This window comes from Eutrigla gurnardus, assembly GCF_963514095.1.
Source record: "Eutrigla gurnardus genome assembly, chromosome: 1".
NCBI classification, from domain to species: Eukaryota; Metazoa; Chordata; class Actinopteri; order Perciformes; family Triglidae; genus Eutrigla; species Eutrigla gurnardus.
The window spans coordinates 24,227,688-24,246,591 of record NC_139915.1 but is presented as its reverse complement, the minus strand read 5'-3'; the positions used below and the strand labels follow the sequence as shown (position 1 = coordinate 24,246,591).

At 44.2% G+C, this 18,904-nt stretch overlaps 1 protein-coding gene and 1 long non-coding RNA gene across 2 annotated transcripts in view; one reads left to right on the top strand and one right to left on the bottom strand.

The window, feature by feature from the left end:
- Positions 1 to 265: 265 nt before the first annotated feature.
- On the bottom strand, positions 266 to 6,744 carry LOC311014996. The gene is made up of 3 exons (XR_014597313.1): positions 6,610 to 6,744; positions 1,777 to 1,920; positions 266 to 586 (listed from the first exon to the last, which is right to left on the bottom strand). It is a non-coding gene; the product is annotated as an uncharacterized lncRNA (long non-coding RNA).
- Positions 6,745 to 7,047: 303 nt separating this feature from the next.
- Positions 7,048 to 18,904, top strand: part of igdcc4 (immunoglobulin superfamily, DCC subclass, member 4) — a 69,372-nt gene continuing 57,515 nt past the window's right edge. The window contains exon 1 of the mRNA XM_084035156.1: positions 7,048 to 7,195. Coding sequence (XP_083891282.1) covers positions 7,129 to 7,195 — 67 coding nt within the window. The 5' untranslated portion in view covers positions 7,048 to 7,128. The remainder of the gene's footprint in view (positions 7,196 to 18,904) is intronic.

Here is an 18,904-nt window from a genome sequence, read left to right as displayed (position 1 = left end):
ATATGGCTTTTCATCAGGTTAATTTTTTTATGCAGCTCATCTAATCAATGTTGTCACTTTAATTCACAGTGGATTTAGCAGTGCAACGTATGTGATTAAGTAACTCTAATCCTTGTAATTTAAAAAATAAATTAATTGCTGGAAGGCCACCACTGCATAGGCCTTTAAAGAAATCTACAGAAGTGTTGGCTATAAGTGGCCTCGCTTTCTTTCCTCTTTGTCTGCCTCCCTGAGTGACTCAGTCTCTCTCTCTGCCTCTCTCGTCTCTCCACCAAACAAAGCCACTATTGACAGGACCATTGAGATGAGCTCTTTTCTTTAACGCCTTGAAATTTTCAACTGAGATTCAGAATGTACTTTTTAAGCTAATTAGGACAAGGGTAGCTTCTTTCAGAGAGTAATGGTCCCGCTCTGTGTTTACAGAGCCCAGCGTCTCCCTCCCACTTCAGCTCGCCAACAGTGCTTCACTCTGCATAGATTAGAATGGGAAAGTCAAATTTCCCCCCATGAGCTTTCCCCAACACACCACTGATGCAACACAATGAGCTTTTTCTGGGTCCTCTTCGCAGCACGCTTTGTCATCGTCCTGGATGGGATGTAGACAGAAGGCAGGATATTAAGTATTGCGTAAGACAGCGAGAGAATGAGAGGGATAGGAGGGGGAAAAAAGACAAGAAAAGAGGAAATGAAGGGCGAGAGATGACATTTAGGATCAACATTTATTGAACATCAGAGGCAGAGAGATACAGTCTTTTCTTTCTTTTATTGATTTTTTTTTTTTTTAGCATAACCTTCAGTGAAAAATCCCTCTCTGGTCCTCTCTTGGCAGCTAACCCACAAATAATCCATGATTTGAAGAATTTTTTTTTTTAAATAGAGTAAAAAAGTTGATCATTTGTTATAATCTATGTTCATCATCGTGGTTATCTTTTGGTTGAAGAATTAGATAATATATTTTAAAAGTGTTAAAAACATTAAAAATTCAGTTCATATATCTATGTCACATTTAGATTAAATGTGGAGGTGAAACACACGCGTTATTCCACTTGTTTCGCATTGATTGCATGAATACATTTATTTATCTTCATCACTGATGATAAATGCACTTTAAATGAGATAAAAATAAGTGTCTCTTGTTCGACACTCAATATCCCTGCTTGATGCTTTCGGTTGCGTCCCAGCACCAGTGCACCCTTGTGTCCTTGTCCTCCAAAAGAAAAAAAAACATTTACCCAATCGGCCCCTAAGCCCATGTGCCACTGTTGTCTTGGTTTCTATGGAGACACTTTCCTCCAGACCAAGCATGTGGAGAGCACCCCTCCAGCGGAAGGAGGTGGAATAACATTGTGGCAAGGCAATCATACACCAACCTCATTTACATGTCCAAACATGAACCATGGACCTCAGCATACAGTGTTTGTTCACTAAACATTTCACATCGTTGACTAAAGCCCACTAGAAATGGAGCTCAGACATATGATTATTAATTTTTTTATCAGCAGAAAGGTTTAGTTCATCCACAAATTGATTGAACAAAGACAAGCTGAAGTAAACACATGAAAGAAAGCAGCAGTAAAATACTATTCTTCTTTCAGAATGCAGAAAACGTCTCTTATAGTGTAGGATTGCTCAGCATTCAGGTCACCGTTGTCCCCTTTGTACCGTTGACATGAATGATGCATGCTTGTGTCTGGATCTTCTGTGGTCACTCCCCAGCACCTCCAGCGGGAGGCACTGTTTTATCCGCCTGTCAGTCAGTCAGTGGTATTTCCTTACCTATTCAGGAGACGCTCTGCTGTCAGATGGTGCTGTGTGTCTCCCACCTTGAGGAAGATGAAAGACGGCCGCCGTGGAGGCTACTATACTCGGCATTAAAATGCACAAACCTTGCAGTGGAGTGGAGAGTGTCATGCTGGTGGCCTAGAGACAAGGACACAAACAATGAGGGGGAGAGGCAAGGTGGCAAATTACTTTATCACTTATTCAGTTTCAATTACTTTTCAACTGTTTGTTTTCATACTGCTTCCTTTAAAACATTTGAATCCAACTTGTTTTGGCTGACAAGAAAAAAATAATGCTTAATCGAACCATATAACAAAAAACAGAATACAATTCTTACTCCTTTAAATACTTGTTAAAAGGAAAGGTTCACTGATTAATAGTCCATAATGGAACCAGAGAAACAGAACTGCAGCTCAATACAATTTACATAGTTCACAAGGGCCGTAATTATAGCGGTGAATGACACACCGCCACAACCATATAATCCAGCACTGAATGCACTGAATGTAGGAAAGTGAATATTTTAATCAGTGAAATGCTCCTTTCCACCTCTTTTAATATTGTAAGAAAAAAAGAACACACATAATCATGAATGCATTTCAAATAAAGGCTGAAAAGTGAAGACTCAATTGACACCCTTTGTTTAATACATAAATTGCCAACACACTTTATAATCCCTGCATGAGTAGTGAGCGGTAATGACATCAACTATATACATTTCTTTACACTATTCCAAAAAGGAAAATACACTCATCTTATGTAACGGTGCTTACATTTATGATCCTTCCTGTCTCATGGCAGTGATTGTAATGTTTCACTAAGCATATGTGTACTTTAAGGAGGGTAGTCATGACCACTAAGTGTTCTCATCAGACAGCTCACTTAATGTGCTATTAGCTTGAAAGATACCAGAATGGAAATTAACTATTTATTTTACCATGTTTTCTGGGTTTGGTTTTGCTGCAATTGGCAGAAAAATATAATACATGCTCTGTGCTCGGATACATAAAAAGCTAACTGCAAAATCAAATAAATTTGTGTCTGTTCAAAATTCAAGTGAGCTTTTGCATCCAGTACTAATTTCAATGTTGACCCTTATGCCAAAGTGGGTATTATTACAGGAGGCACTATCTCCCAGTCAGGACAGAGTCAGCACCAGGCTGTAGGTGTAAGATACTGCAGGGGTTGGACCAACCAATGGAGCGCATCCAGATGAGTTTGAAACCAGCCAAGTCTAGATCACTAGGGTTGAAGAGAGGAAAGATGGATGACACCTTCTGTTTCAGCATTCGAGGCATAACAATCTAGATATCTGCTGCAACACCTTCTCATCCAATTAACTGTAAATCATGTTATTGGTGTAGAACCCTGAGGGATGCATCATCCACCTGCATTGCTTTAGAAAGTTGGATAAGAGCAGTGGTCCAGCATGACAGCATTTTACCCAGAATCCCGTGGTCACTCGTGATGTGCCAGTCTTGACAGCTGTGGCCCTGGGGAGGGAAATATGTTCTCAAATTGGAGAGACCTGGAAGCCAGAGAGATAGACACAGTCAAGGCTGCACCCAAGCAAGCTGGTGAGAGATGTGACTGTAGGCACATCAAGGCTGGGATCTTTTCAGCCTTTCCAGATTGACACTCCCAAAGAGAGAAGCACTGCCTGGTTCAGGGGGAGATGTGCCAGTCTTGACACATCTCCCCCTGAGCAGCAGTAGAGGAGAGGTCATGCGGGATGGTGGCAAAAGGGTAGCAGGGTGCGGGACAAGGTGGGACAACATGCTGGAGTGGTAGGAGGAACTGTACAAAGCTGAACCTACAGTTCCATGTCCAAACAGTCTACAACGTGCTTCCTAAATCAAATATTCACCACGCTTAGACACTGGCATGCATGACATGGCAATCCAAGAGCATATCCCGCGTTGCCACCCCAAGGCACTAGGAGAAGTCTATACAGTTGGTGCCATGATACTGAAGGTAAATTAGTTGCAGAAAGCATCTGGGCCATAGTTGAGTGGAGCGAGCGCTCTCACACCTCAAAACAGGCCATTACAATCCTCAGGGTTGGGGAGCAGCCAGGACCATCAATAAGGACATCTGCAGGAATCTTGGCCTCTGCAGGGGACTGGAAGTCCCTTGGGAAGATTGCTTCAAGGGGGTGGTTTTTGCCAAAGCCTACGGCTCATATAGACCAATATCACAAATTTGCCCCAAGAGCTTTACAATCTATAACCTACAGCATATGACACCACTGTCCGTATAGACCCTTGATTCAGAAATGGAGAAACTCCCCAAAAATACCTTCAATCAGAGTAAAATGGAAGACACTCCAGGAAGAACAACTGAGGAAGAATCCCTCTCCCAGGATGGACATACATGCAATTGATGCTATCCGCGAATAGAATCACAGACCATAGCTATAGCCATCTGGGCACAAGCTGAAGTCTGATCATCCTCAGATAGGTTGCCTGGAGGAGTTTGTATGATGCTGAAAGAGCTGAAACACCCGGTGGTGGCAGATTGCATTTCTTCAGTTGAATCAACAATATTCTTGAAACAGACTAAGGCAAGGGAGACGAGTGTGTTCAATCTCATCCCAATCGGTTATTTTATTTTATTTAGATTTTTTTCCATAAATAGGCCCTACAACTGTTTCTAAGATGGACATTTTCTGGAGCGGAGTTGCTCAACTCCTTTGCCAACCAATTACAATATTGGCTGTAATAGAAAAATCTAATTTGATTTAAAAAAAACAACAAATAGCAACAGCATCCTACCGTTCAGTGCCAAGTGTGACTACTAAAACCTCTTGCCGTTTGACTCAAGCCAGACAAGTTTACTATCCTAATTGGTCTCAGTGGGCAGAGCATCAAATGTGTAAATAATTTCCGCAGCACCTCCCTGCTCTGTCTTTGACTATCCTGGCTTCCCCTTTCGACTGCGAAACGCAAGCTGTGCCTGTTGGAACAAGTCCCGAAATTCCTCAAGCACATTGTTTTTTTTCTCTTGAACAAAACAGCCTTAAATATGGTAATGGGAGAGCCATATTCAATCACAGAGCCACCCATCTTAGAACACAAATCAACCGGAGTGCACGGCCAGCAGTGTCTGTCGGGGGTAACAAATTGCAGATGGGGGTTTCAACTGTTGCTGCAGCACGTTCAGCAGGATTGCGGTGGGGAATTGGGTTGCTCATAATTAAGAACATGACTCTGAGCAGGTCATACCCTCCGCTGGAAAGCTTTTGTCTGATGGGACGAAAGTGAAAATTATTTAGCTTCCGTTTGTCTGGACTGTACTGATTTAGTTTAATGTCGTAAAGTCACGTCCTGCAAACTTGTACTGCTTTTATTTGTTCATGCACGTACAGTAGAGCAACACACACAGTTAGTGGCACCCAGCCAAAAATAGTTAGGTCCAGTAAATAGTAAGGTGACAACATTTCATGGCAAAACTGAACTAAAGGGTGTTTCTTGTATGGTTTGTGCATTTCGGACTGTGGCACTTTTGTTGAGTGATTTGTGAGCAGCTGATAGTTTGTGTTAATTTTTTTTCACGGGAGCCGGGGAGAGAAAAAAAGCGTTGAAATTGCACCTTGACCACAATCACAGAGGACACAGACATGCTATTAGTTTTCCAATGCAATCACATAATCCGATGGCCCAGACATTTGGTTTAATCAGACACCTGGGAAATGCATCCATCCCATTTCATTTCATCAGCTCAAATCAATCTCATATCAGCATTAAATGAAAACGCTGAGACAGGAATCTGGTGGATAAGATATTATTACAAAAGGGAACTGCTTCATTACTGCCTTTTATGATTGCCTGTCTTTATTCTCCACAGTGCAGGCGATATATAAAGCAATCTATACCCCTACATGCTGTCAATGCGTTTGAAAAGATGACTCCATATGCTTTCTTTTAATCCCGAAAAGTCGTCTGTGGGTGAAGGTGCACGTTGCCCTTTGGAACTTCAAAGAACAATGCTTTGCTCATTAGGGTGTTACAAGTAGCAGCCTCGATAGCCTCCACGTGCAGACCTCTGTGGAGCCTCGTGTGACCGGTTGAAGCATGCGGGTTTCTTTTCCTCCTGCTTTCTCTTTGCATGCTGCTGAATATGCGGGGATGCTGCCTGTGTGGGGATGCTGAGAGAGCTGCACGAGGCGAGTCTTTGTCTGCTCTGGGAAGGCTGGGCTCCAGCTGGCTCCCGCTATGTGCAAAAGTCAGTGGGTCCCTCCGCACAGTGCAGGAGGCGAGCTGGTTGATTGATTGGGAAGAACACCACCAACGCCTCCCCCCAACCCCACTTTCCCACCTCCTCCTCCTGCCTGTTCTTGCTCGGGGAGCACATGTGCCTCTCCTACTCTCCATTTTTTTTTAACCCAGACCTGCTCATTACAAGCATTCGTGCAGTCATGCATGCACGTCCGTGTATTTTGGATAAACAAAGGTGCATACTCACACACACACACACACACACACACACACACACACACACACACACATGGAAGAAAACTAAAAGCCCCCTATAATAATCTTGATTAAATCGGATGAGCGTGGATTTAGCATGATTACAACGCAAGATTCTCACCGGAGCGTGGTGCATCTGGATGTGTGAGCGCTCATTAAAATCGCACAGTAGCCGATCCGCAACATTGGGTTCATACGGGGCAACACTTGTGCAGTCATTACAGATAACCGCTTCGCCAGACCCGTTCTCCACACTTGGTTTTGCTCGTTTCAGAGAGATCCCTAACGAATTCATCATTCCAGACAGAGAGAGCTAGAGAGAGGGGGGCGCCTGGGGTAAAATATATTTTGATACCTTTGGTGTTGCAAGTGTTTCTTCGGCGTGTCCGCTTTGGGTGAACCCGCCGATTGTTAGTGGGAACGCGTGGAGTTGGATACAACAAGAAGGCAGAGAGAAAGGGGTGTGTTAGAATCACTGACAAGCTTTTCAGGACTCCGGCGACGACCGACCAGCCAGCCAGTGTCTGGTGGTGAACGTGCGTGTGCGCGTAAGTGCGCGGGCGCGCGCGCGTGTGTGTGTGTGTGTGTGTGTGTGTGTGGACCAGCAGGCAGCTACCACACACACTTAACATTCGTTCGCAACATGGCGTTGAAGCGCCGAGAGACACGACGGCTCTCCCCCGGACTAACGCCAGTTGATTAAGAAAGCCAGGGGGACGGGTGAGCCAGAGACACCAAAACAGTGACGGAGAGTCCTTTACGCACCGGCGGAGACAATAGCGGATTCCAACATATGCAAGTCGCTATAACGGTTATAGCACTGTAGCCTATAGACGTACGCCGCTACCCCGCTGGTGGATATCAAAGGCTGTACATGGCGGTGGAGAGTACAATTTGGCTGTTCTGTCTTCTTTCGCTGCTCTGTGGTCCATCCAACCAAGGTAAAAAGCGCTCACTTTTATTCATCCGCATGGGTTTTTTGTCTCCGTTGGAGTGTAATGCGTGAGGCGGCGGGCCACTCGTATTACACTGAAGTGCAGTTACTCCGGACACAAGTGGGCTGCGATAAAACAGATAGGAGAGAGCTGCCGGACTGAGCGCCGTATCCCCCCTCCGTGCTCCTCCGTGTTCACCTCATGTGGCCCCTCCGGTTCGTGTGAGGTAGGCTCGCACGTATTGTTACTTCATATGTGTCTCTTGTCAGGAGCCGTTTTTTGACGTTACGAAGTTGCAGCATGAATTTGGCACGACGAGCAGGCCCGAGTGGTGCCACGGAGGGGGGAGGGGGCGGGGGTGCTATGAACCGGCCGGGGAAGTTTGGGATCAAACACTGGACGGGGCTCATTAGGAATACATGTGGGCTCGGCCTTTGGTGTTGGATGGTAGATTAGCAGACCTGGAAGCAGCCCGCTCTTAAATGTCTCTACCAACAAAAAAAAAACCTTGTTTTTCTCCTCACGGTTTAATAACCGCGAAGAACTATGCGCATGGGACGTCTGGTCTTCAGCCGCTGGCTGGCAAAGTTAAGAGTGCGAGGGTTTTGTGGGGAAAGAGTCATAATGGCATCCATGGCGGACGCACGAGCCTGATAAAAGTTGAAGCACGGTGTTGTGTGAGAGCTGATGGTGGAGATGCACAGCAGCAGTTCCACTTCCCAGACTCCTGAGGGAGATGGATGGAAGCGTGCTGGAGAGGAGAAGCCTGTCCAGACAGGGACCCAGCACGGGATTTACACGACAAAGACCTGTGTATCAGTGGAGAACTTATTACAGTTAATTGCTTTTCATTCCCGTGAAATAACACATGATAAAAGCAGTGAACCTGCTCTCTCATCGAGGATCCCCAGAAAGCATGATGTTTTCCTCTCTCCCTGTGGAATGACATCTTTCACAGCCACAGAAGAATGAAGCAAAATAGTAATTACTATGTCACCCACACAATGTAGTGACCTTTAGGGAGTGAAACAGGTCTGAAATTCAACCAGTTGTCATCAGACTGCGTAGCAAACCCACACAGCTAGAAAATTCTGCTTTCCAGTTTTAACCATGTGACTGACATTTAGGTAAAATGCCCTTTAGTTTGAAGTCCTAAGCTATAACATGTTACAGTTACAAATTGTTACAAAATCTCTCAAGAGCCCATCATGAGGATGAGAGAGAGAGAGAGAGAGAGAGAGAGAGAGAGAGAGAGAGAGAGAGAGAGAGAGAGATTGCACACTACAGGAACTTTGAGATTGATCTTCTTTGGATTAAGATCTTCAAAAGGTGGTTTTGGATTAATGGTTAGATTAAATAACTCCTGAAGACATATGTAATTAATTTAAATCCATGCTGTGCCACAGTTTGAATTAGAACTGCTACAGGAAATTAATCAGAAACTTTTCTTTTTCTGATAATCTATTAATTGCTTCAGTCTTTTTTCAAGCAAAACATGTCAAATGTTCACTGGTTCCAGTCTCAAATGTGAGAATGCACTGCTTTTATATTGTCATACAAGAAAAGAATCGTCAGATTAATGAATCAGGAAAATTATTGTTGGTTGCAGCCCTAATTTCAATTGCCATTCTATTACCGTTGTGAAAAAAATAGGACACACCATTAAACATTAAGTTATTCATTAAGAAATGTTCACATATTGATGTCTAATCTTGTTTTTATTTAGCTCTGGAAAATAAAGTGATCTAATTGCAGGAAAACAACAAAAATAACATTGTTTTACTCATTAAACAAAAGACACTAACCTAGTGTTACCCCCTTTGGCTGAAATCGCTTCTTGTAACCCTCTACCAGTCTCTGACATTGGTCTGAGGAAAGTTTCTCCCATGCCTCAATGCCTTTTTAACCTGTGAGATGTTTGAGGGGTTTCTTGCACAGCCTGTTTAACATCACCTCACAGCATCTCAATGGGATTAAGATATGGGCTTTGATTTGGTGGATTTACTGGTATGTTTTGGGTCTCACATGTTCCTCCAGCACCCTCTGATACTCTGTAGAATTCATGATAGATTCTATGATGGTGAGCTGGCCATGAACAGGTGTCCTGCTGCAGCAAAGCATCCCCAAACCATGACACTTCCACTTCCATGCTTCACAGTTGGTATGAGGTTGTTTTCCTGGAATGCTGTATTTGTTGTCCTCTGTTCTGGTGTCTGAATAATTCAATTTTAGACTCATCTGTCCAAAGAACAGCATTCCAGAAGTCCTGTTTTTTGTCTATTTCTCTGGCAAACGTCAGTCTGACCTAAATGTTTTTCTTAGAGAGTATAGGTTTCCTCCTCGCACACCTCCCATGAAAGTTAAACTTGTGCAGTCTCTTTTTGATTGTAGAGGCATGCACTTTCACATCAACAGTCACCCGAGCCTGCTGTAGGTCCCGTGATGACATTTTAGGGACATTTTAGACATTTTGCAGACGTCTTTTAGCATCTTGCTGTCTGCTCTCAGGGTGAACTTGCTTGGACGGCCAGACCTGGGGATGTTAGCAGTTGTTTTGAATATCCTCCACTTGTAGACAATTGCTGAGCGACATTTGTTTGATTTCAGCGATGGTGGTACCAGCCGGCCAACTGAAGTAGAGGAGCGAAGTGCTTGTGTGTGGTTTCACCAGTGTTTGTACGTAGATGGGTGCCGTTCCTTTGGTGGCCTTGAAGGCCAGTTCCATCTTCTTGAATTGGATGCGGACTGCAACAGGGAGCCAGTGGAGGTCACGGAGGAGGGGTGTCACATGTGAGTTTGGGTAGATTAAAGATAAGGCGTGCTGCAGAATTCAGGATACACTGCAATGGTTTAGTCGCCAAGGCCGGGAGTCCAGCCAGGATAGAGTTGCAGTAGTCAAGACGGGAGATGACCAGTGCTTGGAACAGGAGTTGTGTTGCATCCTTTGTGAGGAAAGTCTGAATCCTGCGGATGTTGTAGAGGGAAAATCTGCAGGATCGGGCCACAGCAGTGATGATGGGGGTGCAGGATAGCACCCAGGTTCCTCGCAGTTTAATAAAGGCAATACTGTGATGTCCTCGACAGTGACCGACTGGTCAATGCAAGGGCAATCTTTCCCTGGGATGAAGAGTTTAGTTTTATGCAGGTTAAGCTTGAGGTGATGTGCAGTTGTCCAGGCGGAGTTGCAATGTGGGTGTCCAGTGTTTCCCCTACCATTGTACAGGCCTGGCGGCTCGCCAGGCCAAGGAGACCTGCCGCCAGGCCAAAAAAAAAATCAATATACCAAAAATAAGCCACCTATCAATTCATTCATAAATCAATAATCATTTACATTAGGAGCGCCTCCGCGCAGCACAGCAGACTTGCTCCGCAAGACGCGCGGCCGCAACAATCCTCGCCGCGCGCTCCCGCTACGTTCTTCTTCCGTGTACTTTACGCGCTTGATGTTGTTCTGATGCCGTTCCGCCTCGTTAAACCACCACGATGTCGCTTTCTACTTTGAAAACACGGAACGTTGACACTGTATTTTGATAAGCTGTTGCACTCTTCAGACTCGTGGTGTGAGCGGAACCGGTCCATAGGGTCCATAATATTTATTTTATTACATTACATTATTATTTATTTTTACATAATAAAAATGCCGCTGTGTGTCTCCGTCCAAAACCCGCTGCGCTCGCGCTGTCTGCTCGCACAGATCCGCTCGTGCGCACATGCGCTGATGCAGGTCGAGTGTTGTCGAGAAATATAAGCAGAGACGGCGCTCCTTAAAAACAACATCACGCCATGTGTGTGTAGTATTAGGACGTGATGACGTAGGTACAACCGGCCAAAGCCCGTTTGCCCCCCCTCCCCGGGGGGGAGGATTGTTTTTGATAAGATGTGGAACTTTGAGTTAACTGCTGTTGAGTAAACCTATAACTTATATTTTACTTGATAAAATAAGACAATATATGCACTCATATGTCGTTGTAGTGTTTTACAGTATCTGTAGCTATTAATGTGATGCTCATCATTTTCCAGCCATATTTTTCTGGACCCTGATCATTTCCATCAACCAGCACCTTAATAAGTCACTCACTCCTTGTGATCTTGAATACACTCTGGTTGAACAAAAATGTTGAATGCAAATATAATAATTGCAGAATTGCAGACTGCTTGCTGTGCCACCTGACTTAATCCAACTGCACCAATACACCATCCCACGCGTCTCGTCTGTTTAGGGTTTTTTCGGTGGGTACCACCGGGCCTGAAAAAAATTCTAGGGGAAACACTGGGTGTCGGAGGTTGGGGGAAAAGAGAGGAACAGCTGGGTGTTGTCTGCATAACAATGGTAGGAGAATCCATGTGATGTGATTACAGAGCCTAGTGATCTGGAGTATAATGAGAACGGAAGCGGTCCTAATACTGAGCTTTGAGGGACACCCATTTCCAGAGAGCAGGGTTTGGACATAGAGCCATTCCATGTGACCAAAAAGGTGCGATTTGTCAGGTATGATGTGAACCAGGTTAGAGCAGCGTCAGTGATGCCAAGTTCAGCCAGGGTGGAGAGGAGGATTTGGTGTTTGACTGTGTCAAATGCAGCAGATAGGTTGAGGAGAATGAGAAGTGGGATGAGGCTCTGGTGTTGCGCAGTCACTTTGAGGTGGTCCATCTCAGTGGAGTGAGCAGTCCTGAATCAAGGGTCAAGGAGGTTGTTCTGTGAGAACAACCTCTTTCAGGTGTCAGCAGTGTCTAGGGTGGGTTTTTCAGGAGTGGCTTCACTGTCTTGAAAGCTGCTGGAATGGGACCTGAGGTGAGGGATGAGTTGATCAGGGTGGTAAGGTATAGCAAGATGTCGTGTGAGATGTCTTGGAGAAGTCTTTTGAAATCTTTTTAAATCCCTTGCCAGACTCATATGCTGCTACAATTTTATTTCTGATTGCCTCAGACAGGTCTTTCGATCTCACCATGGTGTTCACTCTCCCGTCAACAGTCAGGAGCATACCAAACTAAATGTCTGAGGTTTAAATAGGGCAAGCCTCCTTCAAAATGCTGAGTAACAATGTTCTAATCATGTGCACCTGATGTGAGCCATTTTAAGTGGGAAGAAAATGTGCGGTTGTCCTAATTTATTCCTCAATAGAAATTGCATTGTTATTTAACATTTAACATAACATTTTACAGAAAATGTTAAAACGGATTATCTACAGTTTTACTTGTTCATAACTTGAATATCTCAGTACTGTTAAAAGTGATATTAAATATCCATATTTAAATATGTAAACATTTTTCTGCATGACTGTATATTGATGCGTTGGCCCCAAATGTTGACTTTGGCTTCAGTGAAAATGTCCTGACGATAGAAATGGCGCACCATCACATTGGACAAGCTTTGACTGCAATTTGTTATGTAATGATTAATAGCTCCTGCAATTACTACACAAGCTATTATTTCCACTATTTTCTCCCATCTGTGCTTTGTCCTATTGCAAGTACATCTTTCGGTAAAAATCTCTCCTCAAGGTTTACGTTGCTTTCCCGTAGTGTTGTGTCTCTGCCTGCAAAACATAAACGTAAATAAACCTAAAAAGAAGAGCGAACTTTGCACTGCTGCATTTTGTCTCTGTCCCCCAGCCAGCAGAGGTGTGTCTAGTGCGTCCCGTTCCATGTTGGTTCAGAGCTGCATTATTGAAGTTTTTCACAGAATGTATTCTCCTTGTGATTTCCTGTGTGTAGTTTTGCCTCTGACACACTGCTGCTGTAAGCACTACCAACTAGGGATGCTCCGATCAGCATTTTTGGGGGCCGATACCGATCACAGAATGGATGGGAGAAAAAAAAATAAAAAAAAAATAATAATAATCGAGCCATTTTATGACTAAACATACTGTTGACTGATGACTGTGTAAGACACAGCAGGATTCTGGGTCGGGCTTGGGCTTCTGACTCGTGGTGTGAGCGGGACCGGAGGGGAACCGGACCGGTACTTTTATCATAACAATGGCGCTCTCTGCAAAATCCGCTGCCTGCTCGTGGCCGCTTGCTCAGCTCCGCTCGTGTTGACTAGAAACATGTGCGCACTCCGGAGAGGAACCGGACGGGAACTGGACCGGGACTGTTATAATAAAAATACCGCTGTGTGCTTTCACTGCCTGCTCGCTCAGCTCCACTCGGGTGGTTGTTATTAAGCTGATGAACGGTTGACGTTCCTCTTGCATGTGATGTTGATACTTCACCTGTGCGGCTCACAAAGTTGCACAATTCGTATTTTGGAACAATCCCAGCAGAGCAATCGCTCTGATCCACAGACACGGGACGAGCGTGCTAGGGTGGCTGTCCATAAAAGCTCACCACGTGTCACTAGCACTGTTTACACTGGAACTTTGACAGGCATCGTGGCCATCATGAAATTCCCACCCTGCATCAGGTGCAGAAAAACAGTCTCGGGTAAAAAAAAATATAAATATGCGATTGGCTTTTCTGATCGGCACTTTGACCGATCACTGATCAACCTGTTTAGGGTCCATATCGGCCGATAACGATCGGCAGCCGATCGATCGGAGCATCCCTACTACCAACAGTATGATGAGAAATAAAGGAATATCGTGGACAAGGATCGGTAGGACGGTGAAAAGTAAAAAATGATGGAACGAATATATTGGAAAACTCAAAAGTACTTTTGCACATCCACGTAGACGCCACCTCCCTCTGAGATGTACTGTCATTTTCATCCCAAGTCCCATTATTCATTGTTCAATTATGCATATTAAGGCCTTAAAAGGAAGGCGACTAGAGGTATGCCTCCTTGACTTCCCTCTGATATAATGGTAGAAGGTCAGAGGATACAATTTATACAGTTAGATTACCATGCACCGCAGAGACAGAGTAAGGAATTACTCCCCTTGAGATCCTCCTGACAGAAGAGTGAGTGCCACACTGGGGGTGATCACGTCCCCATGATGAAATCTCTTGCAGGTAAATGGTGGTTGTGATGGAGGTTGCCTGTGATAAGAGTGAAGTGGAAATTGATTTATTTGCACACTGTGAGATTCATCGCTCACAGTTGGTACCAAACAGTTTTGGCGTTTGGTCTTGCTATCTTTAAAAGCCTTTTGAATTGATAAAATAACACATTTAACGACTGAAAGAACATTAGACAAATTGGAGACTAACATTTTTTCATATATTTAAGCAAGAAGCCACATTTGTATCTTTCTTCAAGCACCAACTGCAGCATCATGCATATATTATTACAGAGTTCATTTTTGCTCTGTTATTAGTCATCGAGACCAGTCTACAACATGGTGATTAAGGATGACTTGGTGTGTGCATGTTTCCGTGTGTGCATGTGTCGGGTTTGGAAAGTGGAGCATGAATGCTGTGGGTGTTGGTGTTTGGGGGAACTGAGGCTGGGGGGGGGGGGGGGGGGGGTTGATTCTGGGACAGGGATGAATTAGTGGCTGCTGGTGGGGCACATTTGAGGGCAAGGGCCATTGCTACATCCACAAACAAAGAGCTTGTTTTGTCCATTCTAAAGATCAAATAAAAGTATGTCAACGTAACATATCATAAGTGAATGAATGAAACAAAAGCACCCAAGTGCCTGTGTGTTTGCAGCAGTGGGACCCCAAAAATGGTTCCTAAGGGGAGGTCAAAAATAGGCCATAACTGGATTTTTAGAAATGATTAATTCTATTATAACTATGTCAATATGAGAGTTAATGAGTCACATACTGATATACTTTGGTTCCTTATTTTACAGTTAACATGACCACTTAGCTATCTCATTGTGCATAGACTACAGCTAGTCCCCGAAATAATTTACCCATGATGCATCAAATTAATATTTGCTCTTTGTATCTAACAATTCACATGAACTCTTAAGAGATTAACAATCTCCGTCATCGTAGTTATTATTATTTGTACCATCAAGTGTTGGTTGAGCTCCCACGTGATGCTTTTCTGCACTGTCCAGCTTATGCTTACAGCGTGCTACACCTTTGATTTAGAGGAAAAGTACTTCCCATTAATTTCTTTCCCGTACCATCCATTCATTAAACTGCCAATTCTGCATTTCTGTGGGATGAAACCGGTGGGCCTGCATGAAAGTAGTCAGCAGATACAGAGAAAATGATGTCCCGATCCAGCTTTTTGCACTTCCGATCCGATACCGATATTGTAGCTTTTAGTATCGGCCGATACCGATACCGGCCGATCCAGGCATGTATTAAAGATTAAAGATGCCGGTTGATGGAAATGATCCAAAATTAGGGGCTGGAAAAATATGGCTGGAAAATGATGAGCATCACATTAATAGCTACAGATACTGTAAAACACTACAACGACATATGAGTGCATATAGGGCTGGGTAAAAAAATCGATTCAATCGATTTTGGATCGATTTCATTTAAATTTTGCAATATCGATTCATAGGGCATGAGATCGATTTTTCCCCATGAAGTTTACCCCTCGTGCGTGATGCAGCAGTGGCGCGTTTACGTCCGGTTGACGTTCATTCATGCGCACAAGCGTGCAAGATGGCTCCTATAGGTGACGTTAGCGCCCTGGTTTGTGCCAATTTTGCAGAACAATGGCCGCGTCAACATCGACAACAGCCACCGAGGAGCCCGCACTCGCGCTCCGTCCGGAGAACCGTAAACTCTAAGACGCGCCGCCCGGAATACTGCCCGGAAATAGGCAAACAAACACTGCCGAACAGTCGCCACTGACGGCCCAAATAATGTCCGAAAGCAGCCTGGAGCTCTCACCGACACCGGGCAGCACACGGCTCCGCGAGCCCACAATTACGCTCCGCGAGCCCGCACTCGCGCTCCGTCCTGAAAACCGTAAACTCTTAAGACGAATACTGCCCGTAAATAGGCAAACAAACCCCGCCGACTGGCTTATTTAGCTTTATTTTGATGAAACCGAATGCATGCACAGTTTATGTCTGACCTTAAATAAATAAAGGTTCTGAAAACATGTTGCCTGCCTATTGACGTTGACTGATACACTGCCCTCTGGTGGACAAAACATATACAACTTAAGGACCATACCATACCATATAGGTCTTACTGAAGGCTTTTAATGGTCAAAAGATTATTAATAAATATTCGAATATTAATATTAATAAACAAACGAACTTCGAATATAATTTTTGGGCAAAAGTCAAGGCCCTAGTGCTCGATCCACACTACGTTATGGTGCAACGTAAACATCTGACTGAAACAGTTATCCCCATGATGTATACATGTGTGAAAGACGACATCCTAACGAAAATGCAGTCAGCAGAGAGTGTCGGCAGAACTTGTGTTGTTTATGGTGAAGAGCAAAATATAAAGTACATCTGTATTTTGTAACACAGTTGAGCCATTTTCATTATGTAAGAGCCAATCGAATCGAATCGAATCGAATCGAATCGAATTGAATCGTGATTAATCGATTCAGGACCTTATGAATCGAAATCGAATCGATTTAGGAAATTGGCCACGATACCCAGCCCTAAGTGCATATATTGTCTTATTTTATCAAGTAAAATATAAGTTATGGGTTTACTCAACAGCCTAATAGTTCATAGAAATTCAGGTAGAAATTGGTTAACTCAGAGTTCCACAGTTTATCAAAAACAATCCTCCCCCACAGGGGGTCCCTTGCTTTGCATTCACACTGCTCCAGCCCAAACGGGCTTTAGCCCGTACACACGTCATCACGTCCTAATACTACACACACAATATGGCTTGATGTTGTTTTGAAGGAGTGCATATATTTATCGACAACACTCGACCTGCATCAGCGCATGTGCGCACGAGCGGATCTGTGCGAGCAGGCAGCGCAGAAGCCGTTCCGGTACCGGTCCGGTTCCGCTCACATCACGAGTCTGAAGAGTGCAACAGCTTATCAAAATACAGTGTCAACTCCGTGTTTTCAAAGTAGAAAGCGACATCGTGGTGGTTTAACGAGGCAGAGCGGCATCAGAACAACATCAAGCGCGTAAAGTACACAAAGAAGAACGTAGCGGGAGCGCGCGGCGAGGATTGTTGTGGCCGCGCGTCTTGTGGAGCAAGTCTACTGTGCTGCGCGGAGGCGCTCCTAATGTAAATGATTATTGATTTATGAATGAATTTATAGGTGGCTTATTTTTGGCTTATTGATTTCATGGACTGTACAATGGTAGGGGAAACACTGGACATGCACACAAGTCCGTCTTGTTGTTGTTTAGTGGATGCTGGACAGGTGTGCGCTAGGTGTGCTGGAAAACGCGGACCGGATTTTGGGGAAAACCGGAAAAAAACTGGAATGGATTACTACATCGAAAACAAAACACGGACCGGAGTTTTGAAAAAAAAACTAGATCGGGACTCCGGCGGCCGATCCGATCCAAATATCGGATCGGGACATCCCTAGTTCTGCCCACAAATCCCAAGTGTCATACATTAATACCTTTGATGAGTATGAAGAAACTAAGTTGTTACATTTAATAAGACCAGTTTGTTGAGAACGGTGTCTTCCAGTTGACGAATGCTGGCCTAAATGTGGACTGTGGATTCATTCTGAGGGGTTCCAAGCATGGGTTAAGGTACAAAAGAGGGATGGATGTATGTGTTTTATTTTGAAGATTTATGTGTAGCAAGCAAGGTTGCTGAAAATCAGCCTGCTGGTGATTTTGGCTTCCTCCTTTTGTCCACTTGGGGGCAATGGAAAAAACAACATTTACATATCACCTATGAAGCATAATGAACTTGTCAGCAAACAGCAGCTTATATGCAGCAGTAACAGAGAGACATTATCATTCATTTGAAGATGTGATTGTCTCCAGCTAGTGAATTCATTTCAATATTGACTCTGTTTTAGCTCTGTTTTTGGTCCCTAACAAATCCTCAGGGAAAATCTGTTTTTTAAGTGCAAAATGCTTCAATGTTTAGCAGCTATTTGCTTACTGTGTGTCTGCTGTTTGGTACTGAGTAGGTGTTGTACAGTGGATTTAAGAAAAAAAATGGTAGAAAAAAGCTGCCTGCTGTGGCTGAACGTGATGTTTAAAAAGGTAAATATTTACAAAATTGTTGTATCGAGAACAATTTCACTTTACAGAAGGACAATACCGCTTTATCCTGTATTCAGGATCGGGGGGGTTGACTGGAGCCGGAGCCGATCCCAGCTGACATTGGGCGAAGGCAGGGTACACCCTGGACAGTTCACCAGTCCATCACAGGGCCTACATGTAGAGACAGACAACCATTCATGCTCACATTCACACACTACGGGCAATTTAGAATCATCAATTAACCTATCCCCATCCTGCATGTCTTTGGACTGTGGGAGGAAGCCAGAGAACCCGGAGAGAACCCACGCTCACACAGGGAGAACATGCAAACTCCACACAGAAGGAACACGACCCGGGAATTAAACCCACCCTCTTGCTGTGACAGTACTACCCACTACACCACCGTGCAGCCCACAGATAATGTGTACTTTGTATAAATCTATAAATAAATGAAAGGGGGCAATTTAGGGCTGAAACGATTATTCGAGTTATTCGAGTAACTCCATTACAAAAAATGCTCAAGGCAAAAACTCTGCCTTGAAGCTTTGTTAAATTCCTATCTTGCACATTATGTGGCTGCTCAGCGCAGGGATCATTGTTTCACACAGACCGTTTTTGAGGAAGCCAGGGCTCCAGAGTGCGACCATTTAGGACACACGTGCGACCAAAAATCAGTGAAGTGCGGCTAAATACGT